The sequence below is a fragment of the Xenopus laevis genome, chromosome 4L, assembly GCF_017654675.1.
Source record: "Xenopus laevis strain J_2021 chromosome 4L, Xenopus_laevis_v10.1, whole genome shotgun sequence".
In the NCBI taxonomy this organism is placed as follows: Eukaryota; Metazoa; Chordata; class Amphibia; order Anura; family Pipidae; genus Xenopus; species Xenopus laevis.
In genome coordinates this window covers 136,828,972-136,849,899 of record NC_054377.1, presented here as the reverse complement: position 1 = coordinate 136,849,899, position 20,928 = coordinate 136,828,972, and the positions used below count along the sequence as shown (strand labels likewise).

General features: G+C 39.6%; 1 protein-coding gene across 1 annotated transcript in view; it reads left to right on the top strand.

Annotated features, from left to right (window-relative positions):
• Positions 1-20,928, top strand: part of prkar2a.L (protein kinase, cAMP-dependent, regulatory subunit type II alpha L homeolog) — a 49,128-nt gene that overhangs the window by 10,938 nt on the left and 17,262 nt on the right. The window contains exon 2 of the mRNA XM_018259088.2: positions 13,825-13,860. Within this exon, the coding sequence (XP_018114577.1) occupies positions 13,825-13,860 (36 nt within the window). The remainder of the gene's footprint in view (positions 1-13,824; positions 13,861-20,928) is intronic.

Genomic DNA, 20,928 nt, shown 5'->3' with positions numbered 1-20,928 from the left:
TTAGGCTTTAGTTCTCCTTTAAAGGAAGTGTACAGTGTAAAAATGAAACTGGAAAATAGGCTGTGCAAAATATGTTTTCAATATAGTTGGCCAAAAATCTCTAAAGGCTGAAGTAAACTGTTGTCTTTACACTAATGCCTCCTTTGCAGCTCTCTAACCAATCTGACTTGAAGGGGGGCAATATGGGACAGAATTGTTAACTTAGTTTGCTTTATAATCTTGACCTATCTGCTATGGATCACAAGCAAACTAAAGCTGGCCATAGACGCAAAGATCTGAAGATTCGTACGATTTTCGGACCGTGTGTGGAGAGTCCCGACATTTTTCTTCTGGCGGAGTTCGGTCGTTTGGTTAATCGGACAGGTTCAAAGATTTCTGTCGGCTTCTGATAATATCTCTGCATGTATTGCCGATCGTACGATTTTCAGTGGGAGACTGTCACTAGCTTTGGTCAGACATAACTTTCGTACCATTGCTGTCAGTGACAGAACATCGGCTGATCTACTTTATTTGATTGGAATGGTTAATGGCAGGTCGGGAGATGGGAAAGTCCGATTGTACGATGATTCGACGGATCTCTGCGTCTATGGCCAGCTTAACGGAACATTTGCTGACTACGTTCAGAGAGCTGTATAGGTGGAAGTAGTGTTCTGGCTATTACATTAGACATGCCTTTGCTCCAGCCTTCATAGATTGCAACTAACTATATTAGAAATATTTTTATTGCACACAGCCTATCTATTTACAAAGTTTTATTTTTACACTAAACTGTTCCTTTAACTTAGAATAGATTTGCATTTTATCATGTCCATGTGAAAAAAACCTTGGCTTGGCACATGCAATGTAAAATCTCTTTGCGTTAATGAAAAAATGGAATCTGTGTTTAACTTCCATGACTTAATTCAAATATGTTAGGCTTGGCTAATCTACGGTTTGTATGCGTTTTAGCCCCCTTGGTCCAACTGCTTTCTGTGAACTGTATAAACAGAAATGGATTCCATCTGCCTGGTATAATACTAACACAACTGTCTTTATGGCAAATCCATTATTTCTCAGGCACGGTATTCCCTATGTTGGTAGCTGCGGTACAGTTCTGCCGTATGCTTTAAGAGTTACAGAAATGACACTTTTTTTTTTTACATATATCAGACAGTGTTTGCATGCTATTTATAATTTAGCTCTAAAAGTACTGCCCGATGTTTTTACATTACCTGTCCGATCCCCCATGTTTCTCTATGAGGGGGCAGCCATATCTGTTTAGCAGTAGTCTGTTTGCATTAGAAGGTATAACTGACAGGTTAAGAAAGGAAAAACAGTCAGGTTTAGAAATTTCAAGTAAAAATTACTATAAAAGCAAACTTTTTAGCAATAAATAATTAAAATAAATAGGTAGATTTTAATATACATTATTATTTTGAAGAGTAGTTGTTTAGTGTCAGTATCACTTTAATATATGTCCGTATTACTTTCTTTAAAGGGGTTGTTCACCTTCCAACCCTTTTATCTGTTCAGTTGTTTTACAAGAAAAGAGACTTGTAAGACTTGTTTTTTTTCTAATATTGACGTTTTATTTTTTTACCAGCTTATGCCTTTCCAAAGCAAGTTGCATTTTTAAAAACACGCGTCAAGCATAAATACGCCAATGAAACCACACACGCATGATATCCGTTTTTCAGCCTGTAGTTTTCTTTTCATTCGTTTCTGTTTTTTCTCGTTCCCCACAATTCCACCAGAATTTTAGTAAACTTTTGTGAAAAACAGCTAAGTGGAAAACAATTTACATGCAGAATGTAGCCATACTGCTTGTCAATACGCAAAGTAATTACGTCACCAGCATACAATGCCGTATAAGCGTATATGTGAAATCCCGCTAGAGTTTGCCTGCCATGTTGAAAATACGCAGCGTATTTCAGCAAAGTGTATTTCCAAACCTGCCGATTCTATAGAGTTCAAGAATATGGCATTTCCTTGGCATATTGGAGTTTCTGCTAAAAAAAAACCCCGCAAATACTGGCGGTTTGTGGCGGATGTTGGCTCGCAAGAGCCCCGTGGGAATTGTTATAGTGCCTATTCGGTTATTTTCAATAGGGCTTTATTTTGTGCATAATTACGCTCAGCTGTACGTTTTTAAAAGCGCAAAGTAAAACCGCCACGTGTGACCCTTGCCTTATCTTTGTCGCTGCTGAGTAGAATCCCTGAGTTTCATTACAGACAGCTGTTAGAATTGATACAATAGTTGCTAATGTCCAATTGATACTGCTAAGAAATGTATCAACTAATGGAGCAAATTGAAACCATTCTAGCAGAGAGGGTCATCTTAACGTTAGGGACTTTTACCTCACATAAAAAGCAGTTAGCATGTTTTTCTGTTTCTTTTTTTTTTTCATCTGAATTGTCGGCCATTAAAATTAATATTGACTATTTTGTTTTTGGGGGCTCTGGATGCCTTCAAACATAGTAAACTTTACTATGCAGGTCAGCATGAGAATGTGCAGAAGACTCATAATGTTTATGATGTTCTAGTTTAGTACTTGAGGTAATGTGGTCGTATTTGGTAGTTTGCCAGGTATCCATTTTGAATTTGCCAGTGTGTGTATTTTAAAGATATCTATAGTTTTTTAGGCTCCCCCAAAGTTAGGGGCTTTTTTGGAATTGAAATCTAAAGCATGCTTATTTTTGGTACCTTTGTTTTATTGATGTGGGTTTTTAATGTGTACAAGTCAGGAGTCTCTCATATCGCAGAACTTGGCTAAATTATATGTGCCTCCATTTTAATTGCCAAAAACTGAACTGTGTCTGTGTAATGACAGAGATGGCTTTTAGATAGCTGCTAGTATTATACTGTATATACTCGAGTATAAGCCGAGTTTTTCAGCCCCCAAAATATGCTGAAAAACTCTACCTCGGCTTATACTCGGGTCAAGCGCAAAAACGGTCGCCGGCGTCAAAGAATAGTCTCCGGCATCCAAGAATGGTCGTCGGCGTCCAAAAACAAGACGCCGGCACCCCAATGGGAGCAGAAAACCTAAATTTTTTGATTGAAACTTACCAGAAGCTGCTGCATTTCTCACCCTAGGCTTATACTCGGCTTATACTCGAGTCAATAAGCTTTCCCAGTTTTTGGAGGTAAAATTAGGTAGCTCGGCTTATACTCGGGACGGCTTATACTCGAGTATATACGGTAAACTGAAGTTGGACTTTGCTTTTATTTGTGCAGTAAACAGGCCAGTTGCCTTCCAGAGTTATTTCATTGCTGAGACTGTTGTCCTCTTGGTGCCAGAGAAATGTGCAGGAGAGAAGGAAAGTGCATGCAGATGGTGAGCGAAGGTAACCCTTTTTAAAGGCAGTTGCTAGAATTGATACAATAATTGCTAATGTCAAATCGATACTGCTGAGGAATGTATCAAATAAATGTTGCAAAATTGCACCGGTTCAGAATCTGCACCTGGATTACTGAGCTGCCAGACTGAAACACCAGACAAGAACTTTAAACTAGAGTCCTGCAGCGGGTCAGGTATCCGCGGGTTACCCTAAAAAAACTGCGGTACCCTGCGGGTTGTGGCTAGAAGTTCGTGGTGCGGGTATAGATGCGGTTCTGTGGGTTTGTGGGTCGGGCAGTGGGTCTTCTCAATATCTATTTTTACTCCTTTTTTCTGATCGCGCCTACTTCCGATGATGTCACTTCCAGGTTTACAATGACAGCGTTCCTGTTTTACTCCTTTTTTTCTGATCACGGCTACTTCCGATGATGTCTCTTCCGGTTTACACCACATATTTGGAACATTAAAATTGGATTTTGCAGAAATAGTAAAAAATGAAAAATGGAAAGCAACTGTAAAAAGTCTTTATTTCTGGAGAACAATCTGAAAAAGTATTTGGAAGGAGAACAACCCCATTAATCTAAAAAGCAGTGCATGAGTGAAGTAGTTTTTAGTTATGGTTTGTTTGTACTTGTTTCGCTTAAGAGCAGCAGAACATTTTTCTTTTTGTGCGTGTTACATTTCTAGTGCAGCGGTTAAAGGAGTTTCACACTTACTGTGCATGTATTATACCAAGCGTGTACGTTAACATCAAACGACTTTCATCACCGTGTACTGCAGAGGGTTTGCTTTCACTGCTGAGAGTTAAGTTGGGCCATACATTATAAAATCTGCTTGTTTGGCAAGAGTTGAGGTGGACTATATCCAGAGGTACCGATGGTTTGGCCTGAGGTCGAATGATCGAATCATAATTGCCTCTTTGCTGGTCGTTTGTTTGAGGACCACGCATCAACATGCAGATGTGGCCCTCAATTTGACTGTAGAATCAAACCTGCTAAATATCAGTGTGGTAGACCCGTTGCCAAGCCCTTACACAGCCATGTAAGCTGCCAAATCAGCTTAAAGGAGAACTAAAGCTTAACTAAAGAAGTAGCTAGAAATGTTGTACATTATGTTTTGGGTTTCTGTACTAGCCCAAGGCAACGACAGCCCTTTTGGAGACACAGAGCTTTACTGCTAAAGATGCCCCAGTAGCTCCCCGTCTTCTTTTCTACTGATTCACTGCACATGCTCTGTGCTGCTGTGACTTACTGAGCTTAGGGACCCACTAAGGTTGATTAGTAATTAATACAGATAATTACTACATGGCAGCTCAGAAACCAATGCAATTAGCATAAGAATTTAATACAGCCTGTAGCATCAGCTTATAGACCAACCTCATTTTCTGCTGGATAATTAGTGACGAGCCCTAAGCTTAGCTTCTCAACAGCTGCTCAGAGTCCATTGAGCATTTGAGTGTCACAGACACTTTCCAAGATGGTGACCCCCTGTGACAAGTTTGAAGTCCTGGATCATTTCTGCTATTGAGAAGCTGAAACTTTACACTCATGCAATAAGTTCATTATGTAAAATATGGCATTTTTAACCTTAACCTTATTCATTTGTAGGGGTTAGTCCCGCTTTAAATCTGCCTGTGTATGGCCACTTTTAGACTTTCGCTGCAGTAGGAGACTAGGACAAGAAAATGCTGTTTAATGCATTTCTATATAGCAATTCTATACGGAAGTAACTAACACTAAATTTCAGACGTGCAAACTTTGACAGTATAAGGGCATCTCTGCAACATTAAAGGGATACTGTCATGGGAAACAATTTTTTTTCAAAATGAATCAGTTAATAGTGCTGCTCCAGCAGAATTCTGCACTGAAATCCATTTCTCAAAAGAGCAAACAGATTTTTTTATATTCAATTTTGAAATCTGACATGGGGCTAGACATTTTGTCAATTTCCCAGTTGCCCCTGGTCATGTGACTTGTGCCTGCACTTCAGGAGAGATGCTTTCTGGCAGGCTGCTGTTTTTCCTTCTCAATGTAACTGAATGTGTCTCAGTGGGACATGGGTTTTTACTATTGAGTGTTGTTCTTAGATCTACCAGGCAGCTGTTATCTTGTGTTAGAGAGCTGTTATCTGGTTACCTTCCCATTGTTCTTTTGTTTGGCTGCTGGGGGGGAAAAGGGAGGGAGGTGATATCACTCCAACTTGCAGTACAGCAGTAAAGAGTGATTGAAGTTTATCAGAGCACAAGTCACATGACTTGGGGCAGCTGGAAAATTGACAATATGTCTAGCCCCATGTCAGATTTCAAAATCGAATATAAAAAAATCTGTTTGCTCTTTTGAGAAATGGATTTCAGTGCAGAATTCTGCTGGAGCAGCACTATTAACTGATTAATTTTGAATTTTTTTTTTTTCCCATGACCGTATCCCTTTAAGTGGGAAATGCTTTTCACAGGGTTAGACACGGAACAAAAATGGGAAGTCTTTAAAATGCTGTTTAATAAATATACATGTCAGTATATTCCCCTTGTAAGCAAGGAATGTTGTTGCGAAGCAAAACCTTTTTGGTTCAATAGAAGTGTTGGTGTTAAGGTGGGTAAGAAAAGACGTGCTTTTAAGGCTTTCAAGTTAGCTGGGACAGACGAATCAATTATAAGGTACAAGGAGGCCAATAAATCATGCAAAGAAGCTAAAAGGCAAGCTAAAATTAATATGGAAAAGGATATTGCAGCAAGCAGTAAAAAGAATCCAAAATTATTTTTTAAATATATTAGTAAAAAAAGGAAGCAGGAACGGGTGGGACCCTTAGTATCAGAGGGGGGTCAGCAGGTTGATGAAAACAAAATAAAAGCGCAGATTCCGAATTCATATTTTTCGTCTGTCTACACAAATCAGGAACCAGTTTTTGGAAGGTTTCCTTCTTAATAGTCCCAATTCTAGTAATAAATGATGCATGGTTCACACATGAGGAAATTGAAAAGAGACTAGAACATGTTAAGATAAACAAAGGTCCGGGGCCAGATGGTATTCATCCCAGGGTACTTAGCGAGCTTAGCTCTGTGATTGCCAAACCTCTTTACTTCATTTTTCAGGATTCATTGAGGTCTGGGATAGTGCTGAGAGACTGGCGATTTGCTAATGTGGTGCCTCTATTCAAAAAGGATCCCGTTCTCAGCCTCAAAACTATAGGCCAGTTAGTCTGACGTCAGTGGTAGGAAAGCTTTTTGAAGGGTTAATAAAGGTTACTTTACTGGACTTTATAGCAAATCATAATACTATGAGTGTGTGCCAGCATGGTTTTATGTGTAATAGATCTTGACAGACTAACTTTATTTCTTTTTATGAGAAAGTAAGCAGGGACCTCGATTCTGGGATGGCAGTGGATGTGATTTACTTAGACTTTGCTAAAGCTTTTGATACAGTGCCACACAAAGGGTTACTGATTAAATTAAGGAATGTTGGCCTGGAACATAGTATTTATACCTGGATAGAGAACTGGCTAAAATTAGACTACAAAGAGTGGTGGTAAATGGAACATTTTCTAATTGGACCAGTGTTGTTAGTGGAGTACCGCAGGGCTCTGTACTAGGTCCCTTTATTTTCAACTTGTTTTTTAATGACCTGGAGGTGGCCATTGAAAGTACTGTTTCTATTTTTGCAGATGATTTGCAGAGTGATTTGTCTAAGTTGGAAGACTGGGCAGCAAACTGGAAAATGAGGTTCAATGTTGATAAATGCAGGTTATGCCCTCTGGCAAAAATAATATAAATGCAAGTTATACACTAAATGGCAGTGTGTTGGGAGTTTCCTTAAATGAGAAGGATCTAGGGGTTTTCTAGATAACAAGTTGTCTAATTCTGGGCAGTGTCATTCTGTGGCTACTAAAGCAAATAAAGTTCTGTCTTGCATAAAAAAGGACATTAACTCAAGGGATGAAAACACACTTTATAGGTCCCTGGTTTCATCTGGAATATGCAGTTCAGTTTTGGACTCCAGTCCTTAAGAGGGATATAAATGAGCTGGAGAGAGTGCAGAGACTAAGTTAACTAAACTGGTTCGGGGGATGGAAGACTTACAGTGGTGTGAAAAACTATTTGCCCCCTTCCTGATTTCTTATTCTTTTGCGTGTTTGTCACACAAAATGTTTCTGATCATCAAACACATTTAACTATTAGTCAAAGATAACACAAGTAAACACAAAATGCAGTTTTTAAATGAGGGTTTTTATTATTTAGGGAGAAAAGAAATCCAAACCTGTGTGAAAAAGTAATTGCCCCCTGAGCCTAATAACTGGTTGGGCCACCCTTAGCAGCAATCAAGCGTTTGCGATAACTTGCAACAAGTCTTTTACAGCGCTCTGGAGGAATTTTGGCCCACTCATCTTTGCAGAATTGTTGTAATTCAGCTTTATTTGAGGGTTTTCTAGCATGAACCGCCTTTTTAAGGTCATGCCACAACATCTCAATAGGATTCAGGTCAGGACTTTGACTAGGCCACTCCAAAGTCTTCATTTTGTTTTTCTTCAGCCATTCAGAGGTGGATTTGCTGGTGTGTTTTGGGTCATTGTCCTGCTGCAGCACCCAAGATCGCTTCAGCTTGAGTTGACGAACAGATGGCCGGACATTCTCCTTCAGGATTTTTTGGTAGACAGTAGAATTCATGGTTCCATCTATCACAGCAAGTCTTCCAGGTCCTGAAGCAGCAAAACAACCCCAGACCATCACACTACCACCACCATATTTTACTGTTGGTATGATGTTCTTTTTCTGAAATGCTGTGTTACGCCAGATGTAACGGGACGCGCACCTTCCAAAAAGTTCAACTTTTGTCTCGTCGGTCCACAAGGTATTTTCCCAAAAGGCTTGGCAATCATTGAGATGTTTTTTAGCAAAATTGAGACGAGCCTTAATGTTCTTTTTGCTTAAAAGTGGTTTGCGCCTTGGAAATCTGCCATGCTGGCCGTTTTTGCCCAGTCTCTTTCTTATGGTGGAGTCGTGAACACTGATCTTAATTGAGGCAAGTGAGGCCTGCAGTTCTTTAGATGTTGTCCTGGGGTCTTTTGTGGCCTCTCGGATGAGTTGTCTCTGCGCTCTTGGGGTCATTTTGGTCGGCCGGCCACTGCTGGGAAGGTTCACCACTGCTCCATGTTTTTGCCATTTGTGGATAATGGCTCTCACTGTGGTTCGCTGGAGTCCCAAAGCTTTAGAAATGGCTTTATAACCTTTGAAATTGAACTCAGGTGTGATAAACCACAGTTAAGTTATTTTTTAACAAGGGGGGCAATCACTTTTTCACACAGGCCCATGTAGATTTGGAGTTTTTTTTCTCCCTTAATAACGTAAACCTTCATTTAAAAACTGCATTTTATGTTCAATTATGTTATCTTTGACTAATAGTTAACGGTTTTTGATGAGCAGAAACATTTAAGTGTGACAAACATGCAAAAGAATAAGAAATCAGGAAGGGGGCAAATAGTTTTGCACACCACTGTAAATTATGAGGGTAGACTGTCAAGGTTGGGGTTGTTTTCTCTGGAAAAAAGGCGCTTGCGAGGGGACATGATTACACTTTACAAGTACATTAGAGGACATTATAGACAAATAGCAGGGGACCTTTTTACCCATAAAGTGGATCACCGTACCAGAGGCCTCCCCTTTAGACTAGAAGAAAAGAACTTTCATTTGAAGCAACGTAGGGGGTTCTTCACAGTCAGGACAGTGAGGTTGTGGAATGCACTGCCGGGTGATGTTGTGATGCTGATTCAGTTAATGACTATAAGAGGGGCTTGGATGATTTTTTGGACAGACATAATATCAAAGGCTATTGTGATACTAAACTCTATAGTTAGTATAGATATGGGTATATATAATTAATGTGAAAGTAGGGAAGGGTGTGTGTATGGATGCTGGGTTTTCATTTGGAGGGGTTGGACTTGATGGACTTTGTCTTTTTTCAACCCGATTTTACTATGTAACTATAAATGAAAACTGGCTTCTTGCATCATGACAATTTGAGTGGTTATTTATCAAAGCAGTATTCCCCAACTGTCATACTGTATTGTAAATACCAGTGCTGTATGTAGTCTTTGTAGTTCTTCCACTATACTTTTAATAATTAAAGAGGGACTAAAGACTAATCTTCATGTAAATTTGCTCAGTGTTTTTTCCTGGGCACTTTCGCAGTTTATATAAATTTTTGGTTTTGCTATGTTATATTAGCAGTTTTCCACTGCTAATATCATGCTTTCTCATACTGAATCTTACCTATAGACATATCTACGAAGGCACTGTTTTGTAGTACCTCTCTGTATTGATAAGTTTTAAATGGGTATTGATAATTAAATGCATCCTGCTTTGCTGTTTATGTATATTTCCATTACCATTATATTTTTTTGGGCAGTAAGCCAGTTCCATTAAATAAACTAAGGTTTATAAGTAACCAAATCTGCACCCTTTAATATTTTCATTAGACAAATGCAATTGGGATACACACACAATCATATGGTGGCTACGTGGCACCCCACTAAAATCTTTAAGCGCCCCTTGTTATAGTTCTAGTCATAGCCAAAGCCAGTAAACAATTTTACCCTATTTCTGCCTAATTGCTGCAGGGACTGTTTGTCTTTTCACAATACTGATAACAATTTCTCTACATAATCTGGAAACCAGGTTGTGACAATTTATTGTCAGTCCTGATTTCAATATGAATAGGTGGGCTATTGGCACAAGGGCAGTTTGCCACATCTGGCTATGGATAATTTGATTCTCAAGCCAATTTTTCAACTGAAATACATTTTCTATAGGGCTAACTGGATTACTTTTGGGGAAATATTCTCATTTGTTAAAGTTTTCCATGTGCCTTTATGTAGAGTATAGGCTCATATACACAATGACTTCCACAAAGCACATGTATACCATATGTATCAGCAGCAGATTAGTAGTCAGCACAACTGCAACTCACTTCTTTGGCTGGGTGCACGTCCTCCAGTGGCCACCTTCCACTGGGAGTGTTAGCGAAGAAAGTTAGTCCAGCACCCACTGTTTCATGAATAAAACGGCCTTTATTGGACCAAGGGCATTACAGCAATGTTTCAGACCAACTGGTCTTTTATCAAGCTGTTAAAAAGCTTGATAAAAGACCAGTTGGTCTGAAACGTTGCTGTAATGCCCTTGGTCCAATAAAGGCCGTTTTATTCATGAAACAGTGGGTGCTGGACTAACTTTCTTCGCTACCATATGTATCAGAACAAGCTTGGCTTAGCTTCCATATAATTTCTTTATCTGCTTTCGAGCATTTTAATGAGAAGTAGTATATCAAATCAAATGCCGCTGTAGCCATCTGCTGAATGAAACTGGTAATGCAACATTATGTGCCATGTTTTTATTGTTTTTATTGTAAATTATAGCAAACAGGGAAAGTTGTTCTCTGAGACGTGCAACCAAACTGGTTAGAGCAGGGATCCCCAACCCTGGAATTCAAAAATAATCTCCTGCTTTTAGGCCACTGGGAGCAACATCAGAGACCAGTTGGAGAGCAACATGTTGCTCACGAGCTACTGGTTGGGGATCACTGGGTTAGAGGGAGGGAAAACTTAAAGTATGAGGGTAGACTGTCAAGGTTGGGGTTGTTTTCTCTGGGGGAAAAAGGCGCTTGCGAGGGGACATGATTACACTTTACAAGTACATTAGAGGACATTATAGATAAATAGCAGGGGACCTTTTTACCCATAAAGTGGATCAACGTACCAGAGGCCACCCCTTCAGACTAGACAAAAAGAACTTTCATTTAAAAATACCAAAAAATGTGAAATCTGCAGAGAATATTAGTACTTAATATTAAAACCAAGGTTATATGCATTGGAGTGTCCACAAACCATTACATTTAAACATATTTGTGCCAGAATTGGGACTTGACCTCCAATCTTGGATCCTTGGATAATTAATACAATACTGTCAATGTAACAAGCCAAGTAGTAAAATAAAAAGCAATATTTATTCACAACCATGCCAAGTCAAGTGATTTAAAATGACATACAATTAAAAATAAGCAGAGCTGCTAATGGTGGAAGGCATCCCCTTTCATAGGAACATTTGAACTCCACTGTCTGATTAATTGTAAATCAGAGAAAGGTACATGCATGTAAAACTGCCCCCACTGTTTGTCCAAAAGATACTGTATAATATGGCTAACGAGCCTGCATGATGTACATTGTGCCAAAGCAATGACTGGAGACTTATATCCAATCTTGGATGATAGTTGAGTAGTCCATCAAAATAGAAGCCTTGCAGTTTATTGAGGAAGTAAAATAATGGGCGATATAGCTATTATCCCAACCCTTGGTTATAGCGAGGTGTAGAATAAACCAGGCTACTGATCTCCAAAAGTCTCTATGCAAATCTGTGAATCCCGGGTGTATAGGAAGCGGGAGCCCAAAAGGTGAACAGATAAATAAGTGCTCGGTTATTAAAGGAGAAGGAAACCCCCAGGGCGCTAAACCCCTCCCCCCCTCCCCTGTGCTGCCCCCCCTCCCTCCTCCCCCCTGGCCTACCTGTCCCCCTGGGCAAATGCCCCTAACTTTTTACTCACCCCTCTGCGCAGGTCCTGTCCACAGAGTACGCAGTCGCCATCTTCTCCCACGCGCGTCTTCTTCCTGCTCTGATCGGCGTTTTCTGGCGCATGCGCAGTAGGAACAGGTACCGGTACGGCTCTACTGCGCATGCGCCGAATGTCACGAAGTGAAATCGGAAAACTTCGTGACATTCGGCGCATGCGCAGTAGAGCCGTACCGGTACCTGTTCCTACTGCGCATGCGCCAGAAAACGCCGATCAGAGCAGGAAGAAGACGCGCGTGGGAGAAGATGGCGACTGCGTACTCCGTGGACAGGACCTGCGCAGAGGGGTGAGTAAAAAGTTAGGGGCATTTGCCCAGGGGGACAGGTAGGCCAGGGGGGGAGGAGGGAGGGGGGGCAGCACAGGGGAGGGGGGGAGGGGTTTAGCGCCCTGGGGGTTTCCTTCTCCTTTAAGGTCTGTTTGTTGAGAATAGCGCTAGAACGTGTGTCCATATATACGATCTGGTTAGTCCATCAACCTATTTGGCAATTTAACAATCGCAGCGTTGACAAAGGCCACGGCGGTGCTTATAAATCTGTGTTGTGAATACTATGCCACGTGTAAGATCCGGCTTGGATCAAAGTTAGAAAAGTTCATACAGACCATTATCCAGAGCACATTGTCTCCAAAGCATGCAATATCTATTGGATCCACCTGCTGTCTATTGCACCTTGGAACCTCATGTACTGCATGTCCCACGAGAGGGGCCCCATCTCGCCAGGGCAGCGTCGCACCTCGACAGCCGTTTTGCTACCATCGTAGCTTTTGTCGTGGGGCACTCAATGCACAAAATGTCTCATTGTCCTTAAAGGGGTGGTTCACCTTTCAGTTAAATTTTAGCATGTTATAGAATGGCCAAATCTAAGCAACTTTTCAATTGGTTGTCATTTTTTTAAAATAGTTTTTGAATTATTTGCCTTCTTGGGTGTCATTGACCTCATCTAAAAAGCAAATGCTCCATAAGGCTACAAATGTATTGTTATTGGTATTTTGTATTACTCATCTTTCTATTCAGGCCTCTCCTATTCATATTCCAGTCTCTTATTCAAATCAGTGCATAGTTGCTAGGGTAATTCGAACCCTACTAACCAGATTGCTGAAATTGCAAATTGGAGAGCTGCTGAATAAAAAAATAAATAATCCAAAAACCACAAAACATAAAAAAATGAAATCCAATTGCAAATTGTCTCAGAATATCACTCTCTACATCATACTAAAAGTTCATTTCAAGGTGAATAAACCCTTTAAAGATCAGATATTTACATTATTGTAATTACAAATGGCTGACCAAATCTAATCACTGCTTAAAAACAATTATTGATTTACTCTCATGGGTTACTAACCAGGTGCAAATTTGCTTGGTTTTAGTAAATGAGTCCCATCATGTCCTGTGGGCTGCTAGGGCCATACCTATGGATTGTGGTTTACAAAATAATCTAATAACACAGACGGAAGGCAGTTGGTGGCAGCACAACATTCTCACTAGAACAGAAAGCTGAGTCACTAAACCTTCATAGTAACTTGTGGAACAAAAGCAAAAGGAGAATATACATTCAGCTATTAATACTTATTCATTAAATATACTGTGAAGCAATGCGTAGTGGCCTTCTTGTATGAGATATCTCCCACAGCTTTGCACGCTAAAGTTGGTTTGTGAAACTTGGTTCTGATAACGACAATTTTACTTAAAACAATTTATATTGAAAAAAAAAAATCTATATATTAAGTATATAATATATATATATATATATATATATATATATATATATATATATATATATATATATATATATATATATATATATATATATATATATATATATATATATATATATATATATATATATATATATATCTTGTTTCAGTTTGCACTAATTTCCTTTTTTGTTTTCTTTCAGCGCCTGTTATCAATAGATACAGTAGAAGAGTATCGGGTAAGTTCTCCAAAGTACATCTTTGACTGAGTTTTTATAAAAAATGTTATCAAATTTACATTTATTTTGCCTTCAAAATCTGAATGAAAGCTGCTGACACAGTCCCTCCAGTTCAATTGGCAGGTTATTGGCCTTTGATTTAGAGCTCTCCGACAGCCCTCCCATCCCAATTAGTATTAATTGAGAAAGGTACATGGGGGGCCTCCATATGCCTGTATACTGGGGCCAACGATCAGATTAATGTTATTCGGCTCTGCTTGTGGGTTCCCAAATCAGTCCTAGATTCTAGTGTATCAGGGAGTGTATGGCCACTGTAACTCTTTTGAGCTTTTGCTCCCCTCTATTATTCCTACTCTAGAATTACCTGCACCTGTTTACGTATCAGCTCAACATGTGCATTTTTAAAAACTCCCCTTAACTCCCATAAATTCGAAATTCGACCAATCGAAATTTACTAATAAAAGCCAATTTTTTAAACGCCTCAAAAACTTCTAATCAAACTCAAATTGAATTCAACTCGAATTGTAAAAACTTGATACAAGTTTTTTCTCCGAAACAAAAACCCTTGTATGTCAGGAAGGCTGCAAACAACTCCAAATAGATCTCTGGACCTCTCCCATTGCCTTAAAGGAATTGTTCAGTGTAAAAACAAAAACTGGGTAAATGGGCTGTGCAAAATAAAAAAAATTCTAATATAGTTATTAATTAGGCAACAATGTAATGTATAAAGGCTGGAGTGACTGGATGTCTAATATAATAGCCAGAACACAACTTCCTGCTTTTTAGCTCTCTTGTTTTACACTGACTGGTTACCAGGCAATAACCAATCCGAGACTTAAGGGGGGGGGGCACATGGGTCATAACTGTTGCTTTTGAATCTGAGCTGAATACTGAGAATCAATTGCAAACTCACTGAACAGTTATGTACCATGCAGGCCCCCTTCAAGTTGCTGACTAGCTCAGAGTTATAGAGCTGAAAAGCAGGAAGTAGTGTTCTGGCTATTATAGTTATGTTACACATCCAGTCACTCCAGCCTTTACACATTACATTTTTGGCTTACTAACTATATTAGAAACATTTTTTATTTTGCACAGCCTATCTATTTACCCAGTTTTTATTTTTACACTGAACTGTTCCTTTAAACAGCAATTTGACAGGAATTCGAGTTCTTAAAGGGTCAGAATATGATAAATCTCGAAAATCTAATTTTATATAGATAGCATCTTATCACTAGAATTCTGTGTACCTAAAACAGTTATCCATCTAAAAAACTTCATATGCAAGCTATGTAATACTAATATGTTAGTACCACGCAGATTTCTCTTGAATTTCATATTGCATTTATTAGGAATTCTTTAGCTCCAAGAAGCCTCAGTTCTCTGCAGCATTTGGTCGTGCCCCCAAAAGGTCCTATTTAATATAACAGATTTCTCTGTATGGTTGTGTAATACTAAGGACTGCAAATGATTTGGCCTTCGGTTTGTTACTTTCTCCCAGTCACAGTCCGTTGTCTGTGTGGCTCTGTAAGTTATTTCAAGGCTGTTATAAAAGAGAAAATATTTTGCTTTGTAGCTGGGGTCGAGATAACTGCTTGTGACCTTCTATTCCAACAGAGTTTGAGATAAATATGAAAATGGCAGTGCATTTTAACGACAAGGCTTAGGAAATCTTTCATGATAATTAAACTGAATTGAGCAGGGCCCTATTTACCTCTTGTTTCTGTCAGTATTTGTGTGTAATCTGTATATTCTATTGTGCAGTGCTGTGGAATATGTTGGCACTTAATACATAACTATTTGCTAATCCCATATAAACTCTAAGGCTGGCCATACACTCACCAATCTAATCCTACGATTGTCAGACCATGTGCGGGCTCTGAATAATCGCCCAGAAAATTTTTGTACCATGGTGGCCGTACAGGTTAGAACATTTTTGATATTTTTGCATGTATTGCTGACGATCCATGGAAGACTCTCCCTACTATTTCTTTCATACATTTGCTGTGTGTCAATTAAATGACCAGAACATTTTCTGATTTGTTACTTTAATCCTACAGTTTAAAGGAGAACTAAAACTTAACTAAAGAATTAGCTAGAAATGTTGTACAATATGTTTTGTGATTCTGTACCAGCCCAAGGCAACCACAGTCCTTTGTCTCCAAAGATGCCCCAGTAGCTCCCCATCTTCTTTTCTGCTGATTCACTGCACATGCTCTGTGCTGCTGTCACTTACTGAGCTTAGGGACCCACTCACAATATACAGGACACATAGAATAAAAATGTCACAATATAAGGCTGATTAGTAATTAATACAGATAATTACTACATGGCAGCACAGAAATACAATTGATCTAATTGAGTAGCAGTAATCAAGTGATACAAAGTCCATTTCAGAGCAGCTGGACCGTGTCCATAAAATATTTTATGGACACGGTCCAGCTGCTCTGAAATGGATTTTCAGTGTTGTGTGGTGTGTAGTTGGCAGCGTGGTCTGCTTTTTAAAATAAGTGAAATAAAAATGGAATTTTAATTACTTGTGTATTTTTGTAAGCACCTGAACTGGTTAACTAGAGGACTGCAGGGTGGCGACAGTCATCACAAACTGTTGCTACTGAGCAATTCCTCTAATGTCTGTTGGCTATGGCAGCACAGAAACCAGTGCAATTAGCATCAGAATTTAATAATCAGCCCTGAAGCATCAGCTTATATTACAGGGGAAGATCATTTTATGCTGGATAATTAGTGACGACCCCTAAGCTTAGCTTCTCAACAGCTGCTCAGAGCCCACTGAGCATGTGAGTGTCACAGACACTTTCCAAGATGGTGACCCCCTGTGACAAGTTTGAAGTCCTGGATCATTGCTGCTATTGACAAGCTGAAAATTTAGGCTGGTGCAATAAGTACAGTATATAAAATAATGGCATTTTAGCCATGTTCATTTTTAAGGTTTAGTTCTCCTTTAAACCTGAATGTTCATTTAAATCATTGCATTAAATTGTATGATCAATATCCAAACGTTCACCATATGACAAATAAAATTTGAATGTGTATGGTCAGCTTAACTCCAGTTTAGACATTGCAGCAGTGTACTAGCTTTCTGCTACAGCAGTCCCAATTTATATTGCGTTGCTGCGGTGCCTGCTTCTATCTATAGGTTATGGGTTTACATAGGATGAGTATAATATTGTAAAGGTTTGGGACCTGTTATGCAGAATGCTTAGGACCTGGGGATTTCTGGACAATTGATCTTTCTGTAATTTGGATCTTCATACCTTAAAGCAGTGATCCCCAACCAGTAGCTCGTGAGCAACATGTTGCTCACCAACCCCTTGGATGTTGCTCTCAGAGGCCTCAAAGCAGGACCTTATTTTTGAATTCCAGGCTTGGAGGCAAATTTTGGTGGCATAAAAAACAGGAGTACTGCCAAACAGAGCCTCCTGTAGGCTACCAGTCCATATAGGGGCAACCAAACAGCCAAACACAGCTCTTATTTAACATCCCCATGGACTTTTTCATGTTTGTGTTGCTCCCCAACTCTTTTTTACATTTAAATGTGGCTCACAAGTAAAAAAGGTTTGGGTCCCCTGCCTTAAAGGGGACCTGTCACCCTAAGAAATAATTTCAAATTCTTTTCTATCATGTTAGTTGAGCAAAATAAACTTTACTTACACTGTATTTATTATTACATTTTTGTTTCCTTCTGTCTTGGAATTATACAATCACAGCATGCAGGCAGCTGCCATTTTGTGGACATGGTTATTAAGGGAAATTGTGTATCACCCCAAAATCTTGTGTATGCACCAGAATGGTGGACCTAATGTCCATGTGTAGTGCCCTACACAATTATAGAGCCTGAGGAGGGAGGGGGAATGTGAGGAGATCAGTGACATCTAGGAAGTGCTGAATGGAAAGTGAAAGTAATTGACTGCCCCTCCTCTATGCCACGGGCATAGAGGCGGGGCAGGTAATATTTGATTGACAGTTCAGATATTTAAACACCTTTATAATAGGTATGGATGTTCTAATGAAAAAAAATGTTGGGGTTCCATATTTAATTTGCAAAGGACGTGCATTATGCAGCTTTTTATGTGTAGGTGACAGGTCCACTTTAAAGCTACTAGAAAATCGTGTAAACGTTAAATAAACCCAATAGGCTGGTTTTGCTTCCAATAAGGATTAATTATATCTTTGTTGGGATTAAGTACAAGCCACTGTTTTATTAATACTAGGGATGCACCGAATCCACTATTTTGGATTCGGCCGATCCCCCGAATCCTTCATGAAGGATTCGGCCGGATATCAAACCGAATCCTAATTTGCATATGCAAATTAGGGGTGGGAAGGGGGAAACCTTTTTTAGTTCCTTGTTTTGTGACAAAAAGTCACGCGGTTTCCCTCCCCGCCCCTAATTTGCATATTCAAATTAGGATTCGGATTCCTTTCGGCCGGACAGAAGGATTCGGCTGAATCTGAATCCTGCTGAAAAAAGCTGAATCCCGAACCGAATCCTGGATTCGGTGCATCCCTAAAATTTGTATTGTTTGTATAAAATGTAGTCTATGGGAGACGGACTTTCCGTAATTCAGAGCTTTCTGGATAACTGGTTTCTGGATAATAGATCCCATACCTGTATTCTGATTTTGTGATTGCTGTTCAAACAGAAACATCTCTTCTGTAACCATGTTTTCACTCTCGTTGGCCGTGGAAAAGCAACATAAAAACAAGGATTTACTTAATGTTTATCTTTAAATATTTGCAGTATACTTTAAATGAAACAAACCGATCTGCAGCTATAACACGCTAAATGCCTAACCAAAGCATACATACATGGTCAGGACATGGGCTGGGGATTTGGCAGATTTTCTTCAACAGAACATATATATTGGCAAGGGAATTCTGGCATATTGTGTGTCATGTAAAAATTTTAATTAATTGCCTCTGGTATAATTAGTTCTGATTAATTTGAAATTGTGTTTACTATACAATCACGGACCACAGACATGCAGATTTATGCTTATGTCTGAGAAAGAATCATGCATCGCAATCTCCTGACTTACAACTAACCATTCAGGTTAAATAAAGTAGAAAAAGAACAAATCAAACGATGTTCTGGCCATTAATTGACAGACCGCAATTGTACGAATCATTGTACAATCAGCAGCTAGCAGGACCTGATAGGGAACTGAAGCCTGTCTGTGCTTGTGTGACTTCAGGGCTGTGATTGGCTGTCCCCCTCTTACTGTGCTTCTGCCAGGGACCGTTAGGACACGCCCACCCCTCATTTGAAACCGACAGGGACCAGAGAACGTCTATAGGGAGCTCCAATAAAGGGGCTATTTTAAAAGATAATACTAATTTTTAGCACCATGTAAAAGCAACACCATATATAACTTATAATTGCCTACAAAATAAGGGTTTTTTCATGTATCCTATATGTCTCCTTTAACCTGGCCTATCGACTAAACGGCCAATCACCATAGTACAAAAAATGTTGGGACAATCCACACACGGTCCTTAAATCGTACAAACCTTCGCTTTGCATGCCTTTATCTTTGCGTCTATGGCCATCTTAAAGGGATCCTGTCATCGGAAAACATGTTTTTTTTCAAAACGCATCAGTTAATAGTGCTGCTCCAGCAGAATTCTGCACTGAAATCCATTTCTCAAAAGAGCAAACAGATTTTTTTTATATTCAATTTTGAAATCTGACATGGGGCTAGACATTTTGTCAGTTTCCCAGCTGCCCCTGGTCATGTGACTTGTGCCTGCACTTTAGGAGAGAAATGCTTTCTGGCAGGCTGCTGTTTTTCCTTCTCAATGTAACTGAATGTGTCTCAGTGGGACATAGGTTTTTACTATTGAGTGCTATTCTTAAGCTGGCCATAGACGCAAAGATCCGATCGTACAAATCAACGTACGATCGGACTTTCCCATCTCCCGACCCTCCACTAACCATTCAGATCAAAGTCCTTACCATTCCGATCAAATAAGAACAGATCACCCAATGTTCTGCCCCTGACAGCAATCGTACGATACTTATGTCTGACAACACTAGTGACAGTCTCCCTCTGAAAATCGTACGATTGGCAATACACGCAGAGATATTATCGGCAGGCGACAGAAATTTTCTAACCTGTCCGATCGACCAAACGACCGATCTCCGACGGACGAAAAATGTCGGGACTCTCCACACACGGTCCGAAAATCGTACGAATCCACGATTCGTACGATCGGATCTTTGCGTCTATGGCCAGCTTAAGATCTACCAGGGAACTGTTATCTTGTGTTAGGGAACTGCTATCTGGTTACCTTCCCATTGTTCTTTTGTTTGGCTGCTGGGGGGGAAAAGGGAGGGGGTGATATTACTCCAACTTGCAGTACAGCAGTAAAGAGTGATTGAAGTTTATCAGAGCACAGGTCACATGACTTGGGGCAGCTGGGAAATTGACAATATGTCTAGCCCCATGTCAGATTTCAAAATTGAATATAAAAAAATCTGTTTGCTCTTTTGAGAAATGGATTTCAGTGCAGAATTCTGCTGGAGCAGCACCATTAACTGATTTGTTTTGGAAAATGATTTTTTCCCCATGACAGTATCCCTTTAACACTTCTACTGGACCATATGGATAGTTTTCCCCAGGATATCTTGTCCTTTGTTTAAAGCTGGATCAAGTAACGACTGCATTAATGCGTGATAATGCACAAAAGGATCAAGCGTTGCACTAATTGTGCCTATTTTGCTATCCTTGTGTATTAAGTTGCTGTATTGACCTAATAGGGTAATGTCAAATGAGATTAGTCGCCCCGCGATCAATCCCCTCTAGGTTGGGTGACTAATCTCCTTGCAAGGAAACTTCAGGCTACTTTGGAAAGTAGCACAACTGTGAATTTGCACTTTAGCTACTGTGGGAGATTAGTCACCCGTACTGGAGGAGATTTATTGTAAAATTAATCTCTTTATTTATCATTGCCCTTTATGTACCTAAGCAACTACTGAAAACAGAATAACAGTGTTTGTTCCATTTTGGACCTGCATGTTTTTTCCCTAAGAGGGTAACTGGTGGGCTG